The following is a 23,026-nucleotide window of genomic DNA, read 5'->3' as shown; positions in this document are numbered from 1 at the left end:
AGAGATCTATTAACTAAACCCGTAAAATTAAATTCTCTTAAAAAGGCAGAGAGATAAATGAATGGCAGAAACATTAGCAATTTCGAATTGGCCCCATGAGAAGAGCCTGTTATATTGCATTGTGCTAACCACACCAAGTTCTGGTACTTTGGCCAATTACAGTTGCAATGGAATGAAAATTGCTTTCTTCAAAAGTTTGCTCAAATCAAAGCCCTCAGAAGTGTGTAGTAAATTTTATAAACAACATGGTCTTCTTATTTCTACCGGTTTCAAAACAAAAATCTTGGATTTGCCTATAAAATCAAGTCACCTAATGGAAAGTGAAACAGAAAGTACCCATGATTTAAAAGGATAATTCTAGCGAAGAGGTTTATAGTTATATAACTGATGTGACCAAGCTCTCCCAACCTTTTTTTCCCATTTTATTTTATTTGGTTTCTGGTATTACTAAGTTAAACCTGTCCTCGGCACTTGAAAAATATTCTAAATCATAATATCATATATATACACAAAATTGATCTGATGCCTATACCAAGTTCTATATAACAAGTTCAACTTCAATAAATATAGCACATATTATTTGAAACATCTTACATAGCATGAGATAATAGAACACAAACAGCAGCACATTCTTTTGCTTATAGTCCTTTCCTAGGCAAATCAGGCTAAACAGGTTTCAAGCATGTCTCATACCTCTGATAAGCGCCTCCACACTGCTGGACGATCTCTTGATACAACGAGAGCACGAGATGACAAGTAATCAAAGGAAGGGGAACACAAGTCATTTGGACCAATGGTATCTATAACTTTTTGAGTGTTTCCAGAATCAATGGTGAGAGTCTGCAACCCATCATCCCTCAAGGCATCAAATACAAATAGCCCCAACCCACAGGCACCCATTATAAGGTTTGAATTTCCCCAAACTTGTGTTATTGCTGTGTGGTGGAAGTGTGCATTGGATTCTGGGAAATCATAAGTGCTGTGTAGCCTTTGTTTGCGCAATGAGTACTGTTGCACCTGTGAAGAAGACTGCTTTCCCACTACTGACCTTAAACTAGAGCAGCCAAGGAAGATAGAATCTCCACGAGAGAAAACTGACTGTACACTGACACCAAGTTTTGGTATCTTAAGACCTACCCCAGATGGGTGGCGAAAGTCCAAAATATTGATAGAATCCGTAGTGCAGAATACACCATCATTTCCTTCTGCTTCCGCTGAACTTACTCTGCATTCCATATCAACTATTTCAGAGCAGGTACAAGAAATTTGGTAACATCTTTTAAAAAGTATTAAATTACTACAACAAGAACATTTCAAATCCCATGTATATTTACAGGCGGGTAGCCTTAGAACATGCTATATATCAAAAATCATTTTCCTAAGAGAAGCAAGCAATATCAGAAGCAGAAAATGATCATTTCACAATGACACTAAGATTTTGGAGGAAACAACTTAACCAAACTCTATTAATCATGAAAAAAAAAATTGTTTTAAAAAAAAAATAAAAAAAGCTAAACTCTATTTGGGGGAAACAAATTCACCAAACTAAAGTGTCACTGCCAAAGCAAGAAAATATGGTGAACCAGCCAACAAGAAGAGTACTAGAACAAAAGGCAAATAGTGAAAAAAAAAATGCAAAATGAAAATGCTAGCACTCACCTTTGACGAACCCCACCACCCAATTCAGCATCAGTATTGTTCACATGAAGAGCAGAAACTTTTCGACCAGACAAAGACACAGATACTAGTGCTTGAGGACTGAGAGAGTTCACATCCCACACAGAAATTGTCTCTGCTTCAGCAACAACTACTTTTCCTCTGTTTCTCCATTGCACTGGGCTTGAATAGTCCATTGTCAACACAGGCTTCTGCACATCCCATTTCATAACTTGCTCCCCATCACGAATGTCAAAAATTCTCACACCCTTCTGACAGCTGGCAGTTGAGATTATAAGAGGTCCACAGGGTCTATACCACCATTGCCGAGTTTCCGGGGCCAGAATACTATGAACAGAAGTTCTTCTATGTACAACGTTATTGGATAAGGGACCAAGTACTGTTCTGGAAGAAATTGTACCTTCCTCAATTTGGAAAGCTCGCACATCTTTGGTGTAGAAATCCCAGGAGCAAAATCCTGAATCCATGGCATTCCCAGCAGATGCAGCCACAACATATCTTCCCGAGCAGCCATCCGCACCAGGGGCACGAATTATCCAACAATCTCTCCATATACCAGATGAGACTCCTGATGGGGGCTTGTACTCAGCCTTCTCCTGAAACAAAGATGGACCATCAGTGGACAAAACAAATCTAAAAACGCAGTGCTAGTTTTTGGGTTGATGTCTATTAATGCAACAAGCAATTCATACCACCATTAAAACATGTAACGTAGTTCATTGATCTAAACATACTTCCAGTTTAGCAAAAAGAGAGATAATTATATAGAGTAAAAACCATTAAAATAAGAATCGAACAGAACAATCCATCCAAAGCACATCATTGACATAATGCAAGTAGAAGTGATCTAAAGTATTTGTACTACTATTTTTCATTGAAAATGGACAAAATCATTTTAGATTGGCAAATTAAATATCACAATACATAACTACATAAACACTCGATAGAAATGTACCTCCAATTAGATAACTAGAGTGCATACCTCAGAATTAGCAATATCATAAAATGAGCAAGAACCATCAATATGGGCGAGTAGCACTGCCTCCCCCTCAGAGACAAACCATCCTCCTGTTGAGGTCTTACAGCCAATTTCATTCAGCTGATCAATGCAAGTATCTTCTATCTCCTCACCAATTATTGCATTCTCTATATTCTCCTGATCATCAAACTCATCAAGTCTCTCATCAGTTGTGAGATTGAGCTCAAAATCACGCTTATCATGGAAAATATTTGAAGAATCTTGAGCTCCTGTAGAGGCAGCGCCATCCATTTCTTGAACTTCACAATATTCTAAACCAGCTTGCTGGTCCCTCGTGGTGACTTTAGCTTGCTCGGTATTCAAGGAAGCCAAGAACTCAACTGCTATTGAGTTCTCATCAATAGGGCTAAACAACTTCCCCTCCACCTTTGATTCACAATTAGATCCTACAACATGTGGATCATGAATTTGAGAACCACCTGATTTTACTTTCAAAGACGTCCGATTTCTGAGCAACTTATGATGAGGAAAGAGTCTAGCTTCCAGTTCCTCACAATTCAACCCTTTAACCGAACTTTTAGCACTATCCCCTTCCACACTCTTTCCCTTCTCAACCACCCCGCCCTCACGCTCACCATTTCCTTTCAACACCCCCACTTTCCCATCCGAATCGCCTCCAACGATAACCATCGCCTTCTCAATCCCTGAAATCTTGCTCTGAATATCTGAAAGTACCACCTTTGAGGTGTCGGGGTTGTTCATATCTAACATCTCCTTTGTCCTCTTAATATCCGACGCAATCCTCTTCACTTTCCCTTCCAAAAACGCAAGCTTTTCATGAAGTTTGCTCGGATACTTGCTACTGACCTGACCACCCACCCCATCTTCAACTAAGCCCTTCTCATTCTTCGAATCATTCCAAGACTTCTCAACACCATTTCCAACCTTCACAACTTCCTCATTCGACTTGAGAACCTTATCAACCCCAACACAAGCAGCAAGTCCAACTTTTTCATCAAAATTCATCGAATCTGAGCTTAAATTAAGCTTCCCATTACAATTTTCCAAAACCCTAATCCCATTCAATTTCTTCCCACTTTCCACTCCTCCCATTTTCAAATTTTCGCAAAGCCCACTCTTTTTTTCCAGTTCCACACTTTCTTTAAAATCCCTAGAAGCCCTAGTCCGAGTTGCACTCAAATCCCTAGACCCCTTTTTCTGCCTAGTACCACTACCACCACTGACAACCACAGGATTAGAAACCCTACGATCTGAGAAAGCCCTGATGGGATCAGAAGGACTAGAGCTCCTACCTCTAGGGACCGATGACGTGGACCACCGGACACGCGTATCGGCGCCGTCGTTGGAGAGAGACATGGACACGGACTTGTCGACGCGAGGAACTGGGCGGAGAGTGGGCTTTTGGGACCGAGAAGTAACGGTGGTGGGCCTGGGGTTCTCTTTGCCGGAGGCAGATTTCTGTAAAGTAGGGTTTTTGGGTTTGGTGGAGGAGATTGGGGTTAAGGTTTTTGCGGCGGGTTTGGTTGCGCCGCCTCCGACGCCGTGGTCTTTGAGGCGGCGAGCTGATGAGGCGGACATTAATTTAGTACTGCTAGTAGTATAAGTATAAGTTAATGAATTTGTTTGAAATGTATGTTGGTGAAACTGAAAAGCTTTTATGGGTTTGTGTTTGAGTTTGAAGCTGTTCGTTTGAGTTTTGACTTTACAAATCTACAATGTTAATAATAAAATGAGAAAGAGAGAACTGAAAAAGATTTGGGTGGGTTTTGGGCGGGATTTTATTTGGTTTTTGAGTTTTGAATTTTTTTGGAGGGCTGTGCCTGTGCTGTTTTTTTTTTTTTTTTTTTTTAGTTTGGTGCCCAAAAAAAAAAAATTTTCTTTTTATATACTTATTTTTCAAAAAAATTTATCTATATCTTCTATACTATTATTTAAAAGGCTTTTCTTATTTGGATTTCTCATTTTTTTTTAGTTCAAAAATGTTTATACACCCCTATATTTAAGTAAAAACAAAACTAAAAAACAATCTGGTAAAAATACAATTTTAACTCCCACTAAGGCCTTGCTTGGGAGGAGGGAATTGAATGAAATAAAAAGAATCATTTTAGAATATTCTTTCATTCTCTTGTTTAGGAGTTTTAACAGAGGGAAAAGAAAGTCAATTCCCTTGTTTGGGAGTTTAAGTAAGAGGAATGAAATGAGTAGGAGGGAACACTCTATTCCCTTAAAACCTCAAATTTTCGTTCCCCTCGAAATTGGAAGGAATGGGAGGGAATGCAATTAGATTTAATGATTTTTTTACTGAAACTTACAAAATACCCTTATATATTCAACTCTTCATTTTAAAATAGAGGTCTAATAGTAATATTGTCATAAAATGATTCCATTCCATTCCCTTTATGCTACTCCCAAACTAGATAACTTACATTGCATTTATTTTCATTCATTCCCATTCCTTTATTTTAAAACATCCAATCAAGATTACTTAATTACATTCTATTACATTCCATTCTTTTCCATTTATTTCTCTTACCTAAATACATTCCATTCTTTTCCATCCCCTTATGATCATTCCATTCCCTTTCCTTATGAACTCCCAAGCAAAGCCTAAAACATTACCTAAAAAATATAACCACTCTCCTATTAATTTTCAAATTGATTTATTCACTTATAAAGCTTTTATTTTTATTTTTATTAGTAGTCCTATTTATGATCGTCTTTGTCTTTTAAAGATCTCAAAGCTTGTAGCCAAACTTTGCATTCTAAAGCCAATAAGTATGCAAGATATCACTTTATCTTCTAACTTCAACACTCTATTAAGTAATGTGGGACAATTAATACATGTAACTGAAAAGTTTGATAAAATGTATTTATTAATATAGCAATGCTCTAATATATATATATATATATAGTGTAACAAATCGATTCAAGAAATTGCTATTGGTCAAGTAATCAAATGTAAATGGTCATAGTTATGATTAAACGTCACACATGTTCAACTGCACTTCAATCTGTTGAATGAGAAAACTTGGTTTTGAAGCCAATATAGAATTCTCCAAATGACCAGTAATGCCAACAAATACATGGCGAAAGCAAACATATTAGAATTCAGCAATAGGTGCCCAATATATAAACAAATATGTATTAACAAACTATTCGCCTGTTTCTCAAAAAAAAAAAAAATCTTCCAATAGGTGGCCGAAGAAAGCATGTTGAACTTCCAATATTGATCATATTCATTAATTTCATATAAAGCAAAATATTACATTTTTCTCCTATTGTTTAAGTCTTAACCAAATATAAATTCATCAAATATTACATTAAGACCATAATATATTACTTTCAATCCATCAAAAGTCAGCAAAATATTAAGAAGCATTATCCATACATGTTTGCTTCCTACCCAAAGTCAATTTTCTAAAGCCTTAACAAAAACATTATTCACCCTCTAAGGAGCATTATCCATATATCATCTTGAACAATATTTGTTGATGTAACTGATCAGTTGGAACATCAAAAAATACTCTTATTTTTGTTGGATCATTAATCATGAATAACATAGCATCATGTTGGATGTTCTCGCGTACGCCCATCTTCACTAATTCTAAAAATATTTCATCTTTATAATAACAATACAGTCGTCCTCTCTCCATGATAGCAAGTCTCTCCTTAGCAATCTCATGTATTTGGTTCATAATAGCATGCCCATTGTAGACACTGCATTTTGTACCCCTTTCGACTCGGGCCTCCGTTCCCTAATGATGCTCAAACTCTAAGGCTCATGGCCAGTTTAGAGCCCAATCAAATATCAAATTGACTCGAGTAATGTAAAAATAGGAAAATATTACCTTTTAAATGAGCAAAAAGCTATTTTTAAAAATAAAATAACCAAAGTGGCCTTGGGCCTGCGTACATGGGTTGTGGCCTATGTACATGGACCAAAGCATGCGTATGCAGCTAAGGTTTCAGAAATATAAGATTAAGTTTGGAAAGCTTTTTGTGTGAGGTAATATTTAAACTTGTCTTTTTCCTTTCTTTTATTGTCTGCCTTTAAATCCTCATGTTTGTTTTGTTTGTTGTTAGATTATGTTTTAACATGCTTTTCTAGGTTAGGTTTAAATTTTTGTATGTTTAAAATGCATGTTTGTTTGTTAGAATTAGGGTTTTAGTTTATGCTCTGCTTTTCTGCCTTGTTTGTTTCTGGGTTAGGGTCTTGAACAAGTCCCACACACGCATGCTATGAGCATGCGTGCTACGCATTCCGGCACTTACCCAAAAACCCTAATCTAGATTTCTTGTTGTTTGGATCATTTGTTACACTTGTTTTGTCTCTTTTTAAAGCCATTTTCATATGTTTATACATATTTGTGCCTTTGTATTGTATGTTTTTTGTCTTTAATATGTTTAAATTAGGGTTTTTATATTTGTTTCTTGCTTTGATGTCAAGCCATTAATTCACATTTCCATGCATCAATGCTATAGGTGCTATGTTGTTGCAAGGTAAGTAAAAGATAAGTCATGCATTAAAAATGTTCATGCATTTGTGTTATGGTTTATTTTGATGATATGATGGAGCATGCTTAGATGTATGATAGGGTTTTCACATGCTAGATGAATGCTAGGTTTTCTTTTGTGTGTTTGGCTCTCTTTTGCTTTGTGGATGGATAAGTATGCTTTTTTAGAGATAAAGATGTCATGTTGTATGTTAGATGCATGTTAGTATGTGTGTGCGTGTGTGTGAGAGTCTAGGATATAAGTGTTGAGTTAGTTTTTAATAGGATTAAGACATAAGACACAATGATGAGAGGCCAACCTTAGGATTGACAATCTTGGGTGCTTAACACCTTCCCAAGAGCGTACTTAAACTCCGAACCCATACTCTAATAATAAAATCAATGGTCCTTCCTCTAAAGGACACTATATATATGGTTTCTAAACTATTACAAAAACTAGGAGGTCACTCCATCCGCTGTGTCCACACCCATCTATAGCAATGTCATTTCCTTACCTTACACTTGCTACAACATTAAAAATATTTATTTATTTCTCAAGCGTTTCAACCATTTTAGTTGGTTTCTTTGCCCTTTTTTTATGATGTCTCACATGAGTACAAACGAGAGATGATTGGAGAATATAATTCATCATTTGATATGTTATACTCGTCAAAACCGTCAACATTCTCTTTCAAGTTTACACTATCTTCTATTTCCTTTTTTCATTGATGAAATTTCTCATTTGCACTTATAAAACCTTCATCATTTTTCCTATCTTTAGCATACAAATATAACAACTTCACATAATGTTGAATTTGAGTATATTTCCATTTTCCAGTATTTGGGTGTGCTTAAAGGAATACAATACACACTTATTAATATTATCATTTTTATTATAACAAATATCAATAAAATGCACTCACTTGGTCTGAAAATATATCCATGACGTTAAAATAAAAGTAACTAACCTCTATAAAAGGTGCTCACACTTCAAGTCTTCAACTTCAACCTAAAAAAGTTAAAAGCAATTGGATTCCTTGTAAATCTACTCAAATTTTTAAAGAGGACATGCATGGAAACTAGCTTTTAAGGTTTTTATGTAATTCTTGATGTAACTTTTTTCAATGGCATAATTAAATTCTTCAGAACATTTTTTAGACATATTTGTGAAAGAATGAGAACTAAATATTTGATTAGGCTTATTTTCATTGTTTTGTTCCTCCAACATGATATTAAGTAAAAAGTAATTCATTTCATATGATATTAAGTAAAATTATCCATATATGCTTGCTTTCTACCTAAAGTCAGTTTTCTAAAGTCTTAACAAAAAAAAAATTATCCAACCTCTAAGGAGTATTACCCATCCATCATCTTGAATAATATTTTCCAGTGTAACTGATCAGGTGGAACACCAAAACAATGTTCTCACTTTTGTTGGGTCCTTAATCAAGAATAGCATAGCATGAAGTTGGATGTTCTCTGGTACTCCTATTTTTAATAATTCTAAAAATACTTATTCCTTAGAATAACAAGATGGGCATCCTCTCCATGATAGCAAATTCCTCCTTAGTAATCTCATGTCCTTGCTTTATAATTACAAGTCCATCTTTGGCAATATCATTTTATTGCCTTATACTTGTTGCTGCTACCAATTTCAAATTGAAAAATGTCAATTTGCCTCTCAAGCATTTTAACCATTTGAGCTTGTTTCTTTGCAATTTTTGGTGATGTCTTACATGAGTATTAAGGAGAGACCATTAGAGGAGAGACCACTTGAGAATATGATTCAACACTATCCTTTATTTCCTTTTCTCATTAATGGACTTTCTCCTTTACACTTATAGAGTCTTCCCCTTTGTTTTCATCCCAACCAAACTGACCCTTAGGTATAGTGAAATTAGATTTGATTTATAAGAACTGATACTTCACTCCCAAACGATCAAAATAATTGATAGGCCATTCTCTCTTTTTGATTTTTTTTGGGGGGGAGGGGGGGGGGGGGGGAGCGTGTTAATTATTTTGATTAATTGAGGGTGGAAAAGGATGAGTGTCAATAATTTTAATTATTTGGGAGTGGAGTGACATTTTTTAAAAGCAAAATGTAATGAGTCTAATTTCAATATATCTTGGAGGTGTCAATGTAATTTACCAATTTGTTTAACACATCAATTTTTTTGAGTTGAAGGTTTTTTTTTTCTTCTTTCTTGACTTGACATTTTACTATCATGTGAGCTAACTGCATTGTAGCGATTGCATATAACCCTATTATAAGTGATATGCTCACTTTAGTATAAACTACCCAAATGTGATAAATTTGATGGATAAAAAAAGATTATCCTTAATCATAAGGAAGGATTTGTATGAATTTACTTAAAAAGAAAAACAGATTTTTTCCCCTCCTTCCTAAACTTGATTTGTGTCACAAAAGTGACACATTACGACTTGATAACATGATTCTTTTCAATTTATTTGGAATGGAGGGATTCAATTTATTAGAGCATTCCTATCCAGTGTGCCAACTACCAAATATTTGGCATTTGGCATTTGGCACACCAAACATCCAAAACAAACCATCAAGAGGTGTGTTAAATACCAAAAAATTTTGAAACATGCTACAGTACAATCTCATCTTTGGCATGGTATGGATGAAAATGGCATTTGGTTTTTATTATTTTTTATTCATCTTTCTCTCTCATCTCAAATAAAATATCTCTTCATCTACACTTTTAGCCACACATTCACTCCTCCATCTCCACTCTCCCAGACTCTTTTGTTCTCCCCTCTTCCCTTTTGCTTTCTTCTCTTCCCATTCATGAATCATAAGCCACCACTAATTTCCTCTCTACTATCTCACAAATTCCATCATCACTAATCTATAAAATCTCCTTCACCATTTTTTTTTCCTTTTTGTTCACTCTTTCCTCTCTATTCTATCTCATACACCGAATCTACTTGGTTTAGTTTAGTTCATCTCAGAGCAAAGCATTATTATTTTGTCTAGCATCTCAGCTTATTGGTTTTGTATTTCGGAGTCGCTAATTTGTTGAAGGTATTGCCAATTCAATCTCGGTATCGCCGATTCAATCTCAGTTTCACCAATTCTCTAAAGGTTTCATCGATTCTTCGATTATCTAAAGGTTTCATTGATTCACCGTTTCTCTGAAGGTTTCATCGATTCGTTCTACTTCTATTGCGTATAGGTAAGTTCTTTGTCTTCTTTGTGATTCTCTTATTATTTTGGTGTCTACTTCTATTCTCTCTATCTTCTTAGTTCATATGTGCTGTGTGTGTGTGTTTTATTCTTTTGCATTACCGAATAATTACTTGGATGCAAACTATGAGACACTACGGATTCTAAATTCTAATTTCAACATTTAGAATGATAATATATTTCTTTGATTAATTCTAGAATTTAGGCTAAGATCATATCTCTCACAAATGGTTTTACATTTAGGAATTTAATTATGAGAATAAAACCATACGTACCAAAGGTCTAATTCTCACATTTAGAATTTAGAATGATAATAAATCTTTTGCAATAATTCTTATTTTTGTGCATTTAGATATGCATTTGATTTTTTTATATTTTTGTGGGCTCTCTTTGGACTACCAAAATTATTTTTATCTACATATTTTATTTAGAGCATGGACTTAAGAGATTATTCATTGTACACTGATGTCTTACGCGGGGATATTATTCTTGAAGAGTAACTTTTCGGTGTATCTAAAAATAGTCCCATGTTAGTCCAAGATTCTCCACTAAATGATGAAGTTGTCACTTCGAAGAAAAAAACAACATGTGGTATCAACTTCAGTCCTGAGGTATCAACTTAGTTCATATGTTGCTTGTAGCAACATGGCTCAATACCAGTGTCGATCCTATGTATGGTAATGAGCAACATAAAACAACATTTTGTGGCAAAGTTGCAAAATAATTCAAGGACCACAAGACTAATTCTACACGTAATATTTCATCACTAACAAGCCAATGAGGAGTGATTAATAGGGAAACAGTTAAATTTTGTGGGTCCTTTAACTAAAATTGAAGTAAAGAAAGAAAGTGAAACCACTGCTGAAATGAAGGTATAAATTTTGCAATGGTCTTTAATTTTTTTTAGATTTACAACACAAATGAATTTTTTAAAGAAACTAATTTTGTTATATTTATTTAATTTTTTTTAGATTAAGAAAGCAAGGGAATTGTTTAAAGGAATTCACGGTTACTTTTTTCAATATGAACATTGTTGGCTATTGTTGAAGGATTTTCCCAAGTGTGTACATACTATGCCTGGGGAAGATTCAAGAAAAGAAATGCCTCAAACTCTAGATTCAATAGATCAAGGAGGGAAGGTTGATGACACTATGGATTTCGAGAGGCCAATAGGTAGTAAAGCTGAAAATGCTAGTCAATAGAAAAAAGATGATGGGAAAGATTTAGCAATGGAATATTTGAAAAAAAAATGAAAATTCTTGAAGAATCTTGTGCACATGAAAATGAGAAAGTACATATCAAAGCAAAAAATGTTCACTTGCAAGAGTTAAAAGAGAATAAAAGAATTATGATGCTAGACACAAGTGTCATGAACGAAGACCAAAGAACTTTTTATGATGCTCTCCAAAAGGAAATCCTTGCAAAACAAAGTTCAAGTCATTCATTGGGTTGAGATGATGTTGGTGATGTCTTGTTTCAACTTTATTTTGGTAGTAGCTTATTTTAGGCCTTGATATGTATTTTGTGATCTTGGCAAAAGGTCTTGACTCTTTTATTATGTGATTTCGTTGTAGATTCTACTAGGCCACTGTCATCTAAGTAATCCTAACATTTTAGCTTATATAAAATGTCATGTATTTTCTATGTTTGATTTTATATTACTATAGAATTTGTGTTGCCTATAATTGTGTATTTTCTAGTTATAAATCTTAAATTATCATTAATAACTATTCTATGTACTTGTAAAATGAGGAAATTTTGGCCTTATTTGGTTTAATAATAATGAATCATTATTATTGGTCTGTGCATTGAAAAATGAAAGTGCTAGTCTGAGCAAGTTCGAGGGTTCCAATCTTGAAGCACATGCACGAGATTGTGATTGTGCAAAGAATGGATGCATTATATCAGTATTATGGAATATATCTATGTGAGTATTGGATAAGAGATAATCTTATAGATACTTTTATATCACTAAAGGCTGGGCCAAGTCTTGATAAGTCTTTTCTAGATCAATTATTAAGCAGTTGGAGCCAAGGCTTTATGGATCTTAATATATCAAGAACAACATAGTTATCTTTTTGGAAGCTATTATTGTCTATCTATTGTTAGTTGCATCTTTCTGTTCCATATATGCACGTTTGCAAAGTATACACCTACATAGATTATATACTATATACATTTTTTGGTTATATTTTCTTATAGTTTTTATGCTTGTCTTGACTATTGGGTTTTTCTAATTGTTTCTGAAATGTATCCATTGGTTTACAATTCTTAGTGCTAGAAAAAGATAGGAGAGGATCTCGTCTTAGGCCGCATTTTTATTTAATGAAAATTTTATATTCTATACATAATGATCAAATCTTCTTTTAAAGTTATTGATTTCATTTCATATTATTTTTCTTGCATCTATATTGATAATTGCTTTCCAATGTTTTCTTCTAGTTTATCTCTATAGACTCCATGGGTCAATCTTTTTTCGTGAATTGCTTGATGATGACTTAGATAAAGATGAGATAATTATATAACTTCTTACGGGTTCGACATCACATCGTAAGCGTCGTCCGTATATCAACCGTAATCATTTGCCAGGCTATAAAAGGCTTTATGATGACTACTTTGTTGAAGTACTTGTATATCCTTCCAAAGTATTTCGAAGGAAATTTCGAATGAGACGTTCTCTTTTTCTTTGAATCCCATCTAAGGTATAAGCTCATGAACCTTACTTTATCCAGAAAAGAAATAATGCCAAAAAGCTTGGTCTGTCTCCCCTTCAAAAGATGATCGTTGCACTTAGGATGAATGCTTATGGAGTAACAACTAATTTTATGGATGAATATGTGAGAATAGCAAAAAGCACTACAACAATGAGTCTGAAAAAATTTGTTGCAGCGGTGGTTGTTATTTTCTCAGAGGAATACTTGAGGTCACGAAATAATAAAGACATCGCTGGATTGTTAGCCCATAGCCAAAACCGTGGATTTCCAAGCCCATGTTAGGAAGTATTGATTGCATGCATTGGAAATGAAAAAATTATCCAGCTGCATGGAAAGGGATGTATTGTGGTCATATTCGTGAGCCAACTATTATTTTGGAAGTAGTGGCTTCATATGATCTTTGGATATGACACTCATTTTTTGGGTTACCTGGGTTAAATAATGATATTAACGTGTTGGAGTGGTTTCATATATTTTATGAGCTTGCACAAGGACATGCTCCTACAATTAATTACTCAATCAATGGTCATGATTACACAATGGGATACTATCTTGCCAATGGCATATATCCGAAGTGGTTAACATTTGTGAAGACAATCCTAGCTCCATTAGGACAAAAAAGAAAATTATTTGCAAAAGCTCAGGAGGCATATATGAAGGATGTAAAACGTGCATTTGGAGTGCTTCAAGCATGATTTGCAATTGTACGTGGACCTACACGGTTTTTCTATCATGAAATGCTACAAGACATTATGAAATCATGCATAATTCTCCATAACATGATTATTGAAGATGAGCAAGATGAAGCTAAAGCAGTGGACTTAGATTATGAACAAAGTGATGAGATTTCATGTACACCAATGTCATGTGAGCCAACAAATGAATTTATGAAGTTCATTCAAGTTCATCAATGCATTAGGAATAGGGACCAAGAAGTTCATTCAAAACTCCAAATGAATCTTGTTGAACATTTATGGCAATTACAAGGAGAGTCATGAAAAATTTTGGTTTTGTTTATTTGTCTCATCTTCTTTATGAAGTTATCATTAAAACTTTTGATTTGGTTTATTTGTTTCATTTTGTTTATGAAGTTGCCATTAAAACTCATTGGCTATGTTGTTTTTTTGTGTTAAGTCTAAGTACCAGCCAATTGTTTTGTTGTGTTAAGTTTAAGTCCATTTGTCATCAAGGAAATGGCAAGCTTAACTTTGTTGAATTCAATGAGTTTTCTGTGTGAGTCAATGTTATTGGATATGAGTTATGCGTGTAAGTTTTCTATGGACTACATTGGTAGTTTAGTTCAATTGAAACAACTTTAACTTGATAGGTTGGCTTTTAGATTGCATTTATAAATATGTTTTCAGCTTTTGATATGAGTCATGACAGGTTTAGAGTTTAGTTTAAATTTTATGGATATAGTTTTTGATAGATTGATAGTTTAGTTCAATTAAAGTGGATATGAGTTTCCATTGCATCTATCATTCTCTTCAAAAAAATTTATGTGATTGTTAAAGAATTAAAAAAAAAAAAATCCAAAAACATGGTTGTCACGAAAAAATTGATTTCCAGAAGTATGATCATAAGAATAATTTTTTTAAAAAAAAATGCTTGTTAAGAAAATATGGATTTTTAAAAATATGACCATTAGAATAAGACAATTATTTGAAAATGTTACCGTTCGAATAAGACAAATATTTGAAAATATGACTCATAAGAACAAATAATAAAGAAAGAATAAAATAAGAATTAAAAAGAATTAAGAAAAAAATATTTAAATAAAGTGGAAAAAAAATAGAATATCTGATATATGGTTTTTTGTAAAATGGTGTGTTAAAAATAGAAAAAGTAACTTTTTGATGTGTTAAAACAACATTATTTTACAATGCCTGATGAGAATGCTCTTAATTAAAATTTTATTTCATAGATTTGATGGTGTAATGTCATTTAAAGTTTTAAATGAATATGCATTTAAATTTATAATATTTAATATGAATTATAAAATAAATCAATTAAAAAAAGGAATCTAGGTTAGCCTGTTAGCCACAACAAAATTTGCAAAATAAGAGTATATTTTTAATATTGTATTATTTACGCTTCGTTTATTTCGAAGTAAAATATTTACAAATGTAAAAAATTTTACAGTAAAATATTTTTGGTAAAACATTTTCAATTGTTTGGATTGTCCTAAACTCTTGAAAATCCAAGTACAAATTAGCCACCACCAACCACCACTTGATGCAAGCATAGACCAACATCAAATGTAAGCACAAACCACCACCAATGGTACCAAATCCAGATTCTAGATTAGGAAGAAGGATAATGAAAAAAAATCCATCATTGCTGCTGCCACCAAAACCCAATGCTTCAAATCACCACAATCAGGGGCGGAGCCACGTTGCCCCTTGGAGGGGGGGGGGGGTGTGGCCCCTGCAAAAAAAAAAAAAAAAAAAACGTCCATCAGCATATATACAAATTTTAATTGGGTCCCCCCCCCCCCCAATGATGTACATCCAGCCCCCCCTCCCATTTCCGTTCAATATTTCAATTCACTCCCAGGCTTTAGTTTCAATTGTAGGCCTTTTTATCCCCTAATAAAACAAAACATGGCCCACAGCGCACTTATATATAAATACCCAAAGCACTACCCAACTTTATCACCCATTCTCCAACTCAAAATCAGAAGATTCACTCCCAGGCTCTAGTTTCAATTGTAGGCCTTTTGTTTCTCTTTTTACTCTCTTCTGGTCTACTGTGTACACGCCACCACCCACTCCAATGGTTCCAGCAGCCCCTAAACAAAACAAAACCCTCAGCTCAGCTCAGCCCTCCTCTCAAACTCAGTCCTCACGATCCACAAAAAAAAAAAAAAAACTGATCATTGTTTTCTTTCTTCTTGCTTTCTTAAAATAAATCATTCAGAGCAGGGGCGTAGCCAGAGGGTGAGTTTTCAGTTTCTGCTTCATCTCTTTTTAGTGTTTTTTTTTTTTTTTCTCAACTATCTACACTTAAATATTCAGATGCTCTTTAATTTTTCATAGATTTTTAGAGAAATATATGGTTGAAGGGAAGATAAAGTTTGCACTTTGTGAAGAGTCTTGAAGGGAGGTTGTTTGTGATGAGTCTTGAAGGGAAGACAATGTTTCTAAGGTAAATTTTTTTTGATTTATTATCTATTTTTGATTAGTTAGATATTATGTGGCAGTGGGTGTTGTTAAATTGTTTGGTTTATGTTGTGTACTTGTGTGTTTAATTTTTGCTTTTGTTTGAGGGGTTATTCTTAATTAAAAAAAATTAAAATACAAGAAAATTTGAATAATAGAAATGATAATGGGTTAACTGTTTAAATTATAGTGGAAATTTTATTTTTTTCTTGAGTATGAATAACATCCATATAATTAAGTAAAAATTTCTAATTAAGATTTTATTTTTTTAGTTCTTCTTAGGTTAATTTTTGAGTCATATTCTTAAAGCTAAAAGAATTATGAGTAAACGAAAAACAATTGATGCATTTTTAAAGAAAAAAGATGTTAGCAATTCAAAATTTAGGACACCTGTGGCTATAGAAACAAATGTGGCTGTAGAAATAAATGCTGATATTTTAATGCCTGATGAACACCCCTCCAAATGTTCAAGAATTCAGTCTAAAGAGATAGATTGTGATCCAGGATCACGTAAACAAATATATGAATTTCCTATCAATAAACAAGATGAAATTCAACAATCTTATCTCAAAAAATGTCCATATCAACCTAAATAAATAGACTGTCCATACAATTATGATAATCATTGTCGTCAAAAATCAACCCCCATGTAAAAAATCCTAGCTACGCCCCTTACTGCAATAGCCACCCACACCACCACAACAATGAGAAGAAGAAGAAAAATCCTAGATCAATGATAAACCCACCCCAATCAGGCACCATCAACACTGGAACCCAACCCCAATGCACCACCATTGAACTGATGAACCATCGATCACCCAACACCATACCCAGCTACCAAACTCAAAACTAAACCCAGCAACGCCATACCTAGCCACCAAAACCCAACACCGGAACCCACCTAACAAACTCAAAACTCAAAATTAAACCCAGCAATGCCATACCTAGCCACCAAAACCCAAAACCAAACCCATTACCAACAACCCACCTATCCAAATCTGAGAGATGCGGCCTGAAAGAAATGGACTGCCAGAGAGATCAACGCTGATTGCCTCACCACTCACTAGTAGGAGTACTAATGGATTGCCGAAGAGAAAAGAAGAAAGAGGATGGAGAACTTGAGAGTAAAAAGGGATAGTAGTCGTGGGAGAGGGAGAGCAAAAATTGAGAGAGGGACTGAGGACTAAGGAAGTTGAAGAATCGGGTAAGAGGGAGGAGAGCCAATGTAAATTTACCAAAAATTTAAGAGTAAAATATTTTTCATAAATTTGCCTCGTTGATTTAGTTGACGAAAATATTTTACTTTTAATTAAATATTTTATTATAAAACAAACACTTATAAAACAAACACCGTAAAATGAGAAAACATTTTTTTTAAAATATTTTACATTGAGAGTTTGTTTAAATACAGTTTATTTTGCTGAAAATTAAAAACTGAAAACATTATTAAAAAAATAATTTTTAAATGTGTAAATAATACCATGTGATCTATTTTTAATATTTTTTTTAAATAAAGTGGTTGTGGGTTTATGAATAATGCGTGAATAGTATATAAACCATGCTCAATAGTGCTCTTTGTCGGGTAAAAGCTGAAACGCCTAAGGAAAAAAAAAGAAAAAGAAAGCAAAACGTCAGATTTTGAAATGCAAAACGTTGGATCCAAACATATACTAAAACAAACAGGCGTTAAAGTAACATAGTTCGAAAACACAATTTCATCACAATAAATAAACAGTGACCATTTAAAAATAAATAAATAAATTACTAAAAGTGATTAAAAATGACAAAAAGTAAAAAAAAAAAAAAAAAAAAATGTAACAAGCTGCTGGTAACGGCAACTTACGGTGCCCGTTAATCCACCCCATAAAAGATAGAATAGTGTCGGGATCTAAAGAGAAGATTCTGCACATGACAAAAATGGTCACAGAACGTCCAAACGATGACAGATAAAACTAAAATCGTTTCTCCTCATTCCATTGGTTCCTAACTTGTCTTCTTTCTTCTTCTCAACTCTCTAACTTTCAAGCCACAAGTCCTTCAAAAAACAAATACAAAAAGCTTTCAAGCCACAAGCACACACTCACACGCACTGTGCAAGCAAAACCCACATACCCATCACCCATGGCCTCTCTTTCTCTTCTGCCAACGTTTGTCTCTCTCTCACCATCGCCATCGTTATCACCTTCTTCTTCTTCTTCTTCTTCTTCTGTTACATGTCTTAGTCCCAGCAGAATTCACACTGTCACAGTCCATTCTCCAAGATGGTCTCGTTCAGCTAAGCGAAGCCTTGTCCCAAGATCAACTCTGGACGAGGTTTCTGTAATTGACCCTCCACCTCCACCTCCACCATCAGAACCCAAGTCTGATCTCATTGAGTCTTTGAAGCTCAAATTACTGGTAATTCTTTTGTTAACAGATTAACCAATTTTGGGTTTTGTTTGTTTTGCTCTTCATATTGTTGTTTTCTACTTAGTTGTGCGTTTAGACTTATAAATAAACTTGGGGCATTTCATTTTTTGTTGGTTTTGATGTTATGCGCTCAATTATGCTTTTGAATTGATAAATTGTGAATTGGGTATTACTTGTTTTCTTGCTTTCTGCTATGTGTTATGTCACTGGTCATTGATGTCAATTAATCGTTTTGAGCTTAGGTTGACATGATCCTATTTCAATACAAGTCATTTTGGCATCATCACTTGGTTTAAAAATCAATTTTTCTACTTCGTTTATTTAATTTCCGATTAAGATTGATTAGGTATTTTGTTCAATCTTCTAGTCTTGGGAAATTAAGGGATGAAGAATTGTTTTTCTTTTGCCGCATGACTGTCATCCCAATTAAATGATTACTTGGTAATATTGACTTTGAATTGTTTAATCAACCTCATGATAAGCAGAGTTAGGAACTTAGGATGCAACTGACTGGGGAAACCAATGGTAATGTCTGTGGATTGTTGAATATGAGTTTGAATCGGTACCAAAACTTAGAAAATATCTATACTATTATTCTTTAGCATGTCTCTTGTTAGAATTGAAAGATGCAAAACACCAACAGTGGACCTGGCTTTCAAATATTGGAATGGTGATGAATATACAATTACAATAATTTACTTTCTTCTTGAGTTACCTTTCTCATTGTCATTTTGGTCCTAGTATAATTCTGGTTTTTATTTTTTATTTTTTATATAAGATAGAAATTCTACTTTTGGAAACTTGAATCCCAGCTCTTGCCCTCTACATCTGCAAGTACTTATACTTGTGGAGTGACCATTGCACCAAGAGTGTGCGGCGATGGTCCTAGTATAGTTCTGATGTAGAACGAAATGGGTGGAAAATAGAATAACGTCAAAGAAAGAAAGAATAGGACATATCTTAGACTTCACCACCTAGAGTCTACATGAAACCTCGGGCTTCATCAACTAAGGGTGCTTGGAATTACCACCAAGCTTAGAGAAACATATTTTTATCTTATCAGAAATTCTTTTTTGGCTAATTAATTAGAAAATTCTTATTGAAATTACATTGCTTCTAACCATCCTGGAGCTTCATTTTAACCAGCTTTAGGTTTTACATTAAGGCCCAATTACATCCCATAAAATCCTCAGCAACATCAAAGCTAAATTCAAAATTTAGTGTGTGTTTGGAAAAAATTATTTTTGCCAACTTATTTTATTATTCAGCTTATTTTTGCTACTATTCATAAATCTCACTATATTATTTCAGCTAACTTTTATCTTTATCTATAATATTTTCAGCAAAAAGTTTTCAATTTAGCAAAATAAGCTTATCCCAAATAGACCCTTAAAAAGAAATCTAGTTCAAAATTCAAATAGAAATTTGGAAGAAAATCTGAAATAATTTTGGTTGTGCTCCCTGCATCAAATTCCTAATACTCTTCTAAGATGTTGAAGATAAAAGATGCTTTCTAATATGTTGAATTGCATCTTCCCTGGAGTTCAGTTAGTAGACCAGCCATAATTAGAGTCCTTCATATAAAGTCTGTCTTTGTAATTGGAGACACTTTTTTTGAAAGTGGTAACATATAAACATTGAAGTGCACATAGAGAGGTGCAATTATCATGGTAAATGCTTTTATAATGGAATGAATTTCCTATTCAATACTGGAAAGAAATGTTTCTAATTCCTAAACATGTATTGGGTAACATAGTTGTCAGTATCGTACGATACGCGATACGTATCGTACGATACGTATTGAATCGTGTGTAAAAAGTTCCGTATCGTTTCAGCGTATCGTAAGTGTTCATGAATCGTACGATACAGTGTGTGTATCGTATGAATCGTATCGTATCGTAAAATTGTACGTATCGTACGATACATAGACAAATGCTTTAAAATGAGATTTTTTGTTAAAATTTATACTTTTATTTGAATCTAACAAGTTGTTAGATTTGTTTTTAACACAAAATTATTAGTTTTCTTAATTTAGCTTACTAAAATAACATATTCATAAGTTTTTTTCCCCTCCCTCTTACAATTGACTACACAGTACACACTTACCTTTCACTTTAATATTTTAAATTTTTATAAAATTTTTTATTTTTATTTTAATTGTTATTGTTATAAGTCCAAGAAACTAGAATGCCAAAAAAAATTTATAGAAATGGAAAGAACAAGAAGAGATAGTAAATGTTAATGACGAATAACGATGAAGAAAATTTTAATGAAGAAATAAATTTGCAAAATTATAAATATGATGATAGCGTTAACTTAGATGGGGTTGATTAGGCAATTTGATGAATATGATGAAAATAAATTTTTATTTTTGAGTCATTTGTAATATATTATCACTTTTGAATTTAAGTAATTTTAATGTGTATGTTATGAACACATAAAGAAATAAATTTGCAAAATTATAAATATGATGATAGCGTTAACTTAGATGGGGTTGATTAGGCAATTTGATGAATATGATGAAAATAAATTTTTATTTTTGAGTCATTTGTAATATATTATCACTTTTGAATTTAAGTAATTTTAATGTGTATGTTATGAACACATGCTAGTTTGATTTATTTAATTAGTTTGTTAAATATTATTACATAAGTGATGAATAAATTAGTCATTAGTTGAACATATTTAAAATTTATAATGAATATATCATTTATATATGTATATTTATAATTTTTTATAAATTTTATTAAGTATTTGTGTATCTTACGATACACGATACGATACGATACACGATACAAAAAAATTAAAAATCGATTCACGATACGATTCACGATTTGACAACTATGCTGGGTAATATAACGCAGAGTGCTGTTTCTGGGCTAAATAGAGGTCTTGCTGCAAATGAGGATGATCTGCGAAAGGCAGATGCTGCTGCCAAGGAGCTTGAAGATGCTGGAGGGCTGGTGGACCTCTCAAGTGATCTTGATAAGTTGCAAGGGAGATGGAAACTGATATATAGCAGTGCATTCTCATCTCGTACTCTAGGTGGAAGCCGTCCTGGACCGCCCACAGGAAGGCTACTTCCTATAACTCTTGGTCAGGTGTGCTACCAAAACTGCTCTATTATATTCTCATGTACTGTGGTATTATTAGTATATTTGTTATTTGTATTATATTTTTACGACTGATAGGATGAACATAGCAATGCCATTTTGAAGGCCATATTATGAATTGGCAGTGACTTTACATAAGCCTTAGAAGGCGCAGGGTTTTCAAGCGCCTTACATGGATGTCAATCAATTAAGGGTAAATAATTTGAAGAGAGATTTTCCTTTTCATCATTATCTTCAATTTGAGATAACCCTAGCTGGAGACTTCTTGTATGTTCTGGAAACAAATAATTGGATCAGGTGATTGCTCATTGCTCAACTTGAATGCTCCAAATGCTTTTGACCATGTAAAAATTCTAACATATGAATCTAACCTATTTTTTCTTGGGTTCATATCACGTACATCCAAGCATCATGCATAATATTATCCTTTTAGAGATTTCTAAAAATTTATTATTGTCCTATCATCTAAATGTATGTTTTCTGTTGTAATTAGGTTTTTCAACGGATTGACATCTTAAGTAAAGATTTTGATAATATAGTGGAGCTTGAATTAGGCACTCCATGGCCCCTGCCACCTGTTGAAGTGACTGCCACATTAGCCCACAAATTTGAAGTCATAGGTTTGTTCCCTTTTCAAGTTATCATGCAAGTTGATTTATTTCTATTTCTGTAGTATGGTTTTCTGTGTGGTAAAGAAGAAAATGATCAAACCTGATTAAGCTTCCACCTTTATTGAGGATAGGATCTGCAAAGATAAAAATCACATTTGAGAAGACAACTGTAAAGACAACTGGAAACTTGTCACAACTGCCACCATTAGAATTACCACGAATTCCAGATGCTTTTAGGCCTCAATCGAATAGAGGCAGTGGTGAATTTCAAGTAACCTATCTTGACACAGAGATCCGCGTCACCCGAGGAGACAGAGACGAGCTTAGGGTTTTTGTTATCTCATAAGACCTTGGCATTTGTGGTTTCTCTACAATGCCTCGATATTCAAGATTCGTGTGTAGCATTCACAGTTCCTGCTTCAATATGTTAATCTTAAATTTTACATTCACGAATTGACCACAAGAAATACTGTTCAGTGATGAACGATCTAATATGAAACTGTAAAGTTATAATCTATAATATGAAACTGTTTCTTCACAAAATGTGTACAGGCAACATAAATTTTCAAATGATGTTGAGGAACCGCAAGCTGCATGGTTTAATTAGGCTAAACTTGTATTTAAGCCCAATATCTCT

The 23,026-nt window shown here is 33.7% G+C and overlaps 2 protein-coding genes across 2 annotated transcripts; one reads left to right on the top strand and one right to left on the bottom strand.

The window, feature by feature from the left end:
- Positions 1-479: 479 nt before the first annotated feature.
- Positions 480-4,397, bottom strand: LOC112036080 (KIN14B-interacting protein At4g14310). Its single transcript, XM_024068908.2, has 3 exons — positions 2,660-4,397; positions 1,660-2,273; positions 480-1,225 (listed from the first exon to the last, which is right to left on the bottom strand). Exons 1-3 carry the CDS (start codon positions 4,253-4,255, stop codon positions 688-690), a joined length of 2,748 nt encoding a protein of 915 aa, XP_023924676.1. The 5' UTR covers positions 4,256-4,397; the 3' UTR covers positions 480-687.
- A 13,808-nt stretch (positions 4,398-18,205) lies between these two features.
- LOC112036149 (plastid-lipid-associated protein 6, chloroplastic) lies at positions 18,206-22,978 on the top strand. The gene is made up of 4 exons (XM_024068966.2): positions 18,206-18,653; positions 21,530-21,766; positions 22,272-22,398; positions 22,521-22,978. Exons 1-4 carry the CDS (start codon positions 18,378-18,380, stop codon positions 22,733-22,735), a joined length of 855 nt encoding a protein of 284 aa, XP_023924734.1. The 5' UTR covers positions 18,206-18,377; the 3' UTR covers positions 22,736-22,978.
- Positions 22,979-23,026: the final 48 nt, after the last annotated feature.

Source organism: Quercus suber, unplaced genomic scaffold (genome assembly GCF_002906115.3).
Source record: "Quercus suber isolate HL8 unplaced genomic scaffold, Cork oak 2.0 scaffold_154, whole genome shotgun sequence".
NCBI lineage: Eukaryota > Viridiplantae > Streptophyta > Magnoliopsida > Fagales > Fagaceae > Quercus > Quercus suber.
Note: the sequence above shows the minus strand (reverse complement) of the source record. Positions and strands in the feature narration are given on the sequence as shown.

Coding starts and splice junctions, on each gene's coding strand:
- LOC112036149 (XM_024068966.2), top strand. CDS start 18,378: ATGGCCTCTCTTTCTCTTCTGCCAACGTTTGTCTCTCTCTCACCATCG. Junction 18,654..21,529: donor CTTTGAAGCTCAAATTACTG/GTAATTCTTTTG, acceptor AATATAACGCAG/AGTGCTGTTTCTGGGCTAAA. Junction 22,399..22,520: donor CCACAAATTTGAAGTCATAG/GTTTGTTCCCTT, acceptor TATTGAGGATAG/GATCTGCAAAGATAAAAATC.
- LOC112036080 (XM_024068908.2), bottom strand. CDS start 4,255: ATGTCCGCCTCATCAGCTCGCCGCCTCAAAGACCACGGCGTCGGAGGC. Junction 2,274..2,659: donor ATGATATTGCTAATTCTGAG/GTATGCACTCTA, acceptor TCTTTGTTTCAG/GAGAAGGCTGAGTACAAGCC. Junction 1,226..1,659: donor GGTGGTGGGGTTCGTCAAAG/GTGAGTGCTAGC, acceptor TATGGAATGCAG/AGTAAGTTCAGCGGAAGCAG.